General features: G+C 51.4%; 1 protein-coding gene across 1 annotated transcript; it reads left to right on the forward strand.

Annotated features, from left to right (window-relative positions):
- Positions 1-5,219: 5,219 nt before the first annotated feature.
- LOC308647400 (disintegrin and metalloproteinase domain-containing protein 21-like) lies at positions 5,220-7,139 on the forward strand (the record flags this gene model as incomplete). The annotated part of the gene is made up of 1 exon (XM_081291439.1): positions 5,220-7,139. The coding sequence occupies one exon, from the start codon at positions 5,220-5,222 to the stop codon at positions 7,137-7,139; it is 1,920 nt and encodes a 639-aa protein (XP_081147565.1).
- Positions 7,140-8,329: the final 1,190 nt, after the last annotated feature.

The raw sequence follows: 8,329 nt of genomic DNA on the forward strand, positions 1-8,329 counted from the left end.
GGGACAGAGGACACCTTATTGTGCCTGCTGATGGTGGCTTTAGAAGATCAGCTGCATCCATGGTTCCTAACACCTAGGTGGTGGCACAAAGGTCTGTTCATTCCCATGTGACAAGACAAACTGTCCCCTGTCATTTCCAACAGTCTCTTGTGGCTGGATGCCTTCAGGTACAATGTGGACTTCAATACCTGTGTGACCAACTACCCACCTCACCTGTGCTAGGTGTGAGCCATGGGCTCCAGCAGCCAGGGCTTCACATGGCCTGAACTGAGGTCACATGTCCATGCACTGACTGTCAGCCTCACATGAAGCTGTGCCCTGCATTACTGCTGGATCAAGACTGTGTGGCTCCAACATCTCCTTCCTCAGCTATGATCCACCTTGCTGCGGAACTTTCCTCCGTGGCCTCCTTCTCACTTCAGATGATTTCTCCCCCAGTTCATGATAATGAGCATGGCTGACCAATTACCCCTGCAGCCATGGCCAGGATTGCTGTGAGTTCCACTTGAAAAGTGTCTCTGTTAACTCACCTGCTTTCTCTCTAAGGCCTATTCCAGTTTTCCCATTGGAAACCCAGACAGCAGTGGAGCAGAGCTCTTGGGACCAATGCAAACAGCACAGGCACAGTGCACAGACATTGCAGGGAACATGGCCTCCATCGCTGGTCAGAAGAACATTTGTTCACAGGATGAGACAGAAACAAGAGGATGGGTGGAGGGAAACCTCTGGGAATGGGGCCCTGGGTGGGAAATTCCTTCCCAGGAAGCTCATATCTGTGGAAAATCACAAAAATAGAACAACTTTGATCTTGAATTTGACCTGGATCCCAGGGCTGAGGAGTTCTGACTTGGCCTCCAGAGATGGGACCCTCTTGCTGTAGAAGTCTGGAGCAGGGTCTCCCCTTACACGTCCTGAGCCCCCTGGTAGCCTTGAGCCTCCACCTGGATCATGAGCTTTCCTTGCTTGTCCTTGACCCCCTGTGGGTCCTGAGTCCCCTGCTTGTACTGAGATCCACTGTCTGTTCTTAGACCCCCTGCTGGTCCTCAGCTCCCTGCTGGTCCTCAGCTCCCCCTGCTGGTCCTCAGGTGTCTGCTGGTCCTCAGCGCCCCCTGCTGGTCCTCAGGTGTCTGCTGGTCCTCAGCACCCCCTGCTGGTCCTCAGCTCCCTGCTGGTCCTCAGCTCCGCCTGCTGGTCCTCAGCGCCCCCTGCTGGTCCTCAGATCCCTGCTGGTCCCAGATCCCTGCTGGTCCCAGATCCCTGCTAGTCCTCATGTCCCTGCTGTTTCTCAGGTCCCTGCTGGTCCTCAGTCCTGGCTGGTGATCAGCTCCCCCTGCTGGTCCTCAGCTCCTTGCTTGTCCACAGCTCCCTGCTTGTCCTCAGCTCCCTGATGGTCCTCAGCTCCCCCTGCTGGTCCTCAGCCCCCTGCTGGTTCTCAGCCCCCTGCTGGATCTCAGTGACCCCCTCAGGCAGGGAAGCCAACAGAGGGTAGCACCTGGGGCTCCGGGATTTCATGACCCAGGTTGATTACCTGCTGGAGAACCCTCCCAAGGCACCACGGTGGTCTCTGCACAGGAACACGCTTGGGCATCAGCAGATCCAGCTTGGCTGCATGCTGTGGCTGCCTAGAGCCCTGAACCCTCTCCCACACACTGGCCCTGTAGTGGCACCCCTCTTCCACAGAAAATCTCATTAATCTTCTCCAGAAATGTTCACCATGATTGATATTAGGACCATCAGCACAAGAATCTCCAAAACAAGCTCAATGTAGGTAAACTTCTTATTTCCTGTTGCTGTATCCTACTTGGCCCCAGAAGACATCAGCACCAGTGTCCACAGGTGCTGGACACCCGTTTGCTGGTTTTTCACAAACACTTGTGGACTATCTCATATAAATAACAACACATGCAATAGTTTGTAGAAGTGTGCTCACAATTGCCGATTGTGACAAGAAAAGATTTTTTAAGGTGGCCTCTGGCCTTGGGCCTGAGCTTCACAGAGAGGTTTACATTTCAAAGATAAGAGATGACTAATTGGGCTCCATGGTAACAGCTCCCTGGTTTAGGCTGAAACAGCCTGCACTCAGAGTTCAGGGGCACTGACTGAATACAGCGAAAGCTGTGCCCTCTGAGCCTGGCTAGCGCCAAGTAAATCTGCTTCTGTTACTATCTGTCTTGCCTCCTCTGTCCCTGCAACATCCCCGAGGACTGGATGGAGCACTGCATTAAGTGTCAGTCCTGCTGGGATTCAGTCCCCTTCACCTTCTCTGTCTCTTCCTTTTTCAAATGGGAATATTCACCCCTGCCATGGGACTTGGAAGTATAGAACCCCTCTTTGATCTTAAGGGTACAGTAGAGTTTTCCTTGAATCTTTGAAGTCTTTGCACTGAACTTCTGAGCTCTGTTGGAGCATTTACAAATTTAGGGATTCAAGGATGAAGAGTGAAGTGTTCTGCATTATGAGATGGATGTGAAAGCTTTCTGTTCAGGGTTACAATGATTAGGTGCACATAATTATCCTCCCAAATTCCATTTGATAAGGTTGTTCTGAAGCCCCTTGAGCTATGGGGCAGTAGAGGATCCCACAGGACATGGGGACAAGCCCTGCAAGGGTGTAGTCAGACCTGTCTCTTCCTCCCTCCCTTTTGGTTCCTAGCAGTGAGGAGAGTGCTTCCCCACAGGGGGCTCCCTGCATTGCCCCCTGCACAACCAGGAAAGGTGTAAATGCAATGGACGCATCTGAACAGGGTCTGGAGCTTTTGAAGTCAGGAGTCAAAATAAATCTGCCTCTTTAGGTGTTGGTGGTCTCAAGTGTTTCCTTCAGAAATGCAAAGTGAGGAGCACCATGTTCAGGAAAGTGATCCCAGCTTCCTCCAGGGAAGGAGCTGAGGGAGGCCCCCAGAGCAAGTCCTGAGGGTTCAGTGAGGCACAGGAGACAGAAACTAACCCACTGGGAAAATGAGCCATAGGAAAAAGTCTATGTGTATCACATTAAATATCACCTTTGTTCACTAGTGAGAAAAGTATTGGATAAATTATGATGATTAGTTAGGTGTATATAAGGTCATCAGAGACATAAAGCAAAGGAAAATCATTGTATGTGTACTTGGTATGAAGAAAAATAGATGATAATTTCAGAAGATGATGACAGATAGAGACAGTTCTTATAGAAAATACAGGCAGGAAGAAATGACTGATCAATACATTTTGTTTATGCATCTATAAATATTCCAAAATAAACCACATAATTATGTCTACTTAAACCACTTGAATGAAATATTAAAAATAATTTAAAATATGAAAGTATTATAGATTGAAACAGTAGTGGCCTGCATTGATATAAAATATAAAACTCTAACTTAGCGACTTATGAGGTTCATATATAAAATCAGTGTTATAACGCTCAATCACCATCTTTTAGAAATTACAAAAAGGGATGTAACCTTCTGGAATGAACCAGCAGTGTCTTAGACGACCTGCAATAGGAAAATTGCTGCTGCTCTTCCTCACCCAGACTGGAGCTGGACTCTCAGCCCAGGGTGGGCACTGATGTGAGCGGGAAATGAGCCCAGGTGTCCCTGTCTGTGATCCTGAAACCCAGCCACAGTGACCAGAAACCCAGGCTGGCTCCAAGCTCCCTCTCTTCAGCAGCCAGCTGTCCTGGGGCTTCTCAGCCTCAAGGTCACCTCATAGAGCTGGGGTCAGAGTGGTCCTGGGCACAGTATTTCTTCTGGTGCCTGAGGCCAGTGGCAGAGCTGACCTGCAGCTCCCACAGTCCATGCAGAGCTGACCACCCTTCCTCCTGGGTCTTTGTCAGGGATCCCCTTTCTCTCCAAGACCTTCTTCCCCCATTTACAGCCACACACAGCATGGAGCCATGAGTGTGGTGTGTGGGTGTCACAGAGCCTCATTATGAAGGACAGACAGCTCACATACACCAAAGTTCACTCTGAATATGCACATTTCTGTGCATTTTGTCCAGGTTCAGGGCTTTCTGTCACTGCTTCTCAGTTCAGTCTGTAGACATTTGGTTCAGATAATCCCTTGCTATGGGTGGTGTTGTGTGATGGCTGGAGGTTTGGCAGTTACAATGGTGTCTAACAACTGGCTGCCTTGAAAAATCCCTTTCCTAACATAAGAGAAAATAAAACTGATTCCAGATATTGTCAAAGGTCTCCAGGGGTGGAAGGTTCTGAGCACTATGTGGGCTCCATTGTCTAGTGTGTTCTATGACCTGAGGCTTGACAGGAAGCACACTGAGCACATTGGGAATGGGAAGGAGTCATAGGAAGAGGACCCAGGACCCCAGTGAGCATGGAGGGGATGAGACATGGTATCAAATGTTTACAGAGTTCACCTGGGCGAGGTGATCCAAGAGGCCCAGGATCACCTCTCAGCCCTGAAGGAGAAGCCCTCAGTGATGACTGAACAGAGCCCAAGGCTGAGGATGGGGTTCCCCACATCCAGGAGAAGAGCCCCCCTTTGTTCTCATGACTAGTTCCTCTCTTTCATCTCTGTGAGATTTGGGGGCTACAGACTGAGCAGGAGAGGAGGGAGCAGGGTCTCAGGAGGGAAGGGGCTTCCTGCTGTGTGCCCACTGCTCTCCCCACCCTCTGTCCTGCTTGTCCTCCTGACTGTCCAGCCAATGCCTGTAGACAGCAGTGGGTGGGAATCTGCCCTGAGCTCTTCCCCTCACCTGTCCTGCTCTCTGGTCTCCACCAGGAGAGGACAGGATGGAGGTGCTGGGCCAGGTGAGAGTCCTGGGAGCAGAGGCAGCTCTCAGCTGCAGCCTGAGGCTGAGAGCCCCTGAGTCCCCAGAGCAGCAGAGCCAGGCTGACAGCAGACAGGACGGCATGCAGGGCAGGCTGGGTGAGGGAGGAGGCCCAGGTCCCTTCCCTGTGCAGCATCACTGCAGTGAGACCTGCCTTGCCCACAGCCCAGCATTTGGAGAGAACAGTGGACACTGTCTTTAGTGAGGTAGGGTCACTGAGAGGGCAGGTGTAGTTGCTGACCTCCTGATGAGGTTCAGGAATTGACCTCCTGCCTGACTGAGTGAGCACAGCACACTAATAAGACATGTGGGCTCTTCTCTTTTTTCCAGGACATATTTCCTACAGCCTGCGTTTCAGGGGCCAGAGACATGTCATCCATCTTTGGAGAAAACGCCTTCTGTGGCCCAGACGCATAGTGTTGGCCACTCAGGATGACCAAGGAACCCTGCAGATGGATTACCCCTACTTCCCTGAAGACTGCTACTTCCTCGGCTACCTGGAGGACATTCCTCTGTCCACGGTCACCGTTGAGATGTGCTCTGGGGGCATGGAAGGTGTCATGATGTTGGATGACCCCACGTATGAAATCTTACCTCTCAGGGATTCAAACAGGTTTGAACACATCGTTTCACAGTTGGTGGCCGATAAAAACGCCATGGGACCAATGTACGGTCTGGACCCAAGCCCCCTGATCCCTGGAGTGAACTACAGTGCAGAGCCTCGGATTTCAAGCATGATGTATAGTGGCCATGAGGCTGCCCTGAAGGGGATCGTGCAGTGTTCCCGCTCCACGTATAGCAGATACGACAATGTCAGCAAGTGTTCTGAGTTCCTAATACACATGTTTAACATAGTCGACTCCCTTATGAGGGGCATTGAGTTCAGGTTCTACATTTCTATGGTGGTGGTATATTCCGAGAGTGATCCTGTTTCATTTCCTAGTGGTGAATGGTATCCGTCAGGGATGGATATACACAGACAGTACGAGGATATATTCTACTGGCCATTTCGACCTGCCTCCTGCACAATAGTACTTAAAGAAAAACCACATGAATCTGCATTTGAACCAGTTCCATATAGTATGTGCAATAAAGGATCCATCACCTTTGTCGCTGCACTATACAGGCCTGCGATATTGTTAGCTATCGTTGCTGCCAACCAGCAGGGGAGAATGATTGGTGTGCTGTATGATGGAAGCAACTGTGTTTGCCAGAGAAGGGACACATGTATTATGTTCAGGTGGCCTGGGGTAACAGATGCATTCAGTAATTGTTCCTTCACACATATACAGCATATAGTTAGTAATCCTTCACTTAATACGTGCTATTACCGCTCTGAGCGGGTTCTTCATAATAGCAGCATAACAATGAACCGCTGTGGGAATTACATAGTGGAAGGCCAGGAACAGTGTGACTGTGGGCCCCTGAAGGAGTGTTACACCAGTGGCTGTTGCAACACCGAGTGTACATTTACAGAGGGAAGCTCTTGTGATCGAGGAGCCTGCTGTGCCAACTGCACCCACAGCCCCATGATGACACTTTGCAGAACTGTCCAAAACGTGTGTGATCTCCCAGAGCACTGCTCTGGAAGTGACAGCAACTGCCCTGAAGATACTTACCTGCAAGATGGAACTCCATGCAGTCAAGACGGCTACTGTTACAATGGCAACTGTACCGACCACAGCATGCACTGCAAGGAGATCTTTGGTGAATCTGCTATGAACGCTGAGGATGCTTGTTACTCTATAAACTTGGCAAACCACCGATTTGGACACTGTGGGAGATCAGAGAATGAGATGGTGTACACTCCCTGTACTGGAGCTGACAAGATGTGCGGAAGGCTGCAGTGTAATAACGTCACCCGCCTCCCCATATTACAGGAGCACGTTTCGTTCCACCAGTCTTACATCGACGGGGCCTACTGCTTTGGACTGGACGAACACCGTTCATCAGGGACCACTGATGCTGGAAAAGTGAGGACAGGAACCCCGTGTGGCAGCGGGAAGATGTGCATTGGCAGTTCATGTAACACATCAATAAGTGCACTGGATTATGACTGTCTCCCTGAAAAGTGCAATTATAAAGGGGTCTGCAACAATCACAGGCACTGCCACTGTCACGTAGGCTGGGAGCCTCCTAATTGTGACAAATTAGGTCATGGTGGGAGTGTGGAGAGTGGGCAGCTTCCAAAGAGAGTGCGGACGGTAGACCGGAACCCAGAACTGATCATCTACTTGAGACTGCTGTATGGCCGTCTCTATGTCTTCATCGCAGCACTGCTCATTGCATATGCATTGAATGCAAAGACTATCAAGACTGTCAAAGAGGAAGAAGCAGCAGCAGGAGGAGAAGAAGCAGGGGTAGAAGCTTAATAAAAGCCAGCCAGCCAGCCTCCTGACCCCTGTGGAATACAGAGCACCCAAAGTGACATCCATGAAGAAGAGGCAGAGAGAGAGACGCACAGTCCTCCTCCTCCTGGCACAAGTTGACCTTGAGAGATCACCGATCAGCACTCTGAAATAAACATTTCCACACCACACGTGAGTGTCTTCCACAACTTTGGGTGCTGGTTAGGTCTCCAAGCTGAGCCTGAGCCTCTGGCTGCAGGAGACCCGAGGCTGCAGGCCCTGGGCCCAGTGGGAATTGTCATGTCCACGGTATTTCAACACTTCCTCTCTTTCTCAGGGTGCTGAGCCCTGACTCTCTAGGTGACCTCTCCTCTAGACCCAAAGGGAGCTCAGGGAATTGAGGCCTGCCTCCAGCCGAAGCGGCCTGTTCCACAGTGGCAGTGGGGGACGGCTGGGGGCTGAGGGAGCCAGGGAAGTAGCCTCTAATGCCCACCAGGCCCAAGCTGAGTGCAGATTGCGCTTGGTGGAAGATGGAGCTCTGGGTGGACACTGCCTTCCCCAGAAATCAACCAGAAAGGTCAGTGGAGGGGAGCAGCAAGCCTCTGGCCCTCGTGGGGCACTGTCCAAACCTCACTCCTCCTCTCCATGCTGTGTCCACATCCCCTTGAACTCAGGGTGGAGATAACCGAGAGCCTCTGAGCAGCAGGGCCAGGCTCCTGGGAGAGCAGGCTGGTGTGGAGGGCATCCGAAGCTCTCTGTGTCAGCACCCTTTAAATAAAGAGAGAAAGTGAAAACACACAGCGCAGAATCTCCCCTGCAATGTGGGTGCCGATCCCCGCCCCACCCACAGACCTCAGAAATGAGGCCTCTGCACCTCCCAGGGAAGACGAGTTCCAGGTCCTGGTGAAGGGCACCTTTCAAACCACCCTGCTCCCTCGGGTGTTGGTGAAGGACTTCCTCCTTTCTCCAACACATCTGGACGCGCTGCCCTGAGCTTTCTCCCAAGTACACCCCTCCCTGCCCAGCTCTGTGCCTCTCCCTGTACCTATGATGGCTTCATTAGTGAAGATAAAGGGGAAGGTTGAGCGGAGCTCAGCTGTCAAATGCCCACTGGCTGCCTGTCCTCGGGCTGTGGTGTTTGGGCCTGGGAGCTCCAGCCGCTCCGTGCTTCCTCGTCTCCCCTCTGTTATCCTCAAAGCAGTCCTGAGCAGAGC

Source organism: Spermophilus citellus (genome assembly GCF_964194105.1).
Source record: "Spermophilus citellus genome assembly, chromosome: 4".
Lineage (NCBI taxonomy): Eukaryota > Metazoa > Chordata > Mammalia > Rodentia > Sciuridae > Spermophilus > Spermophilus citellus.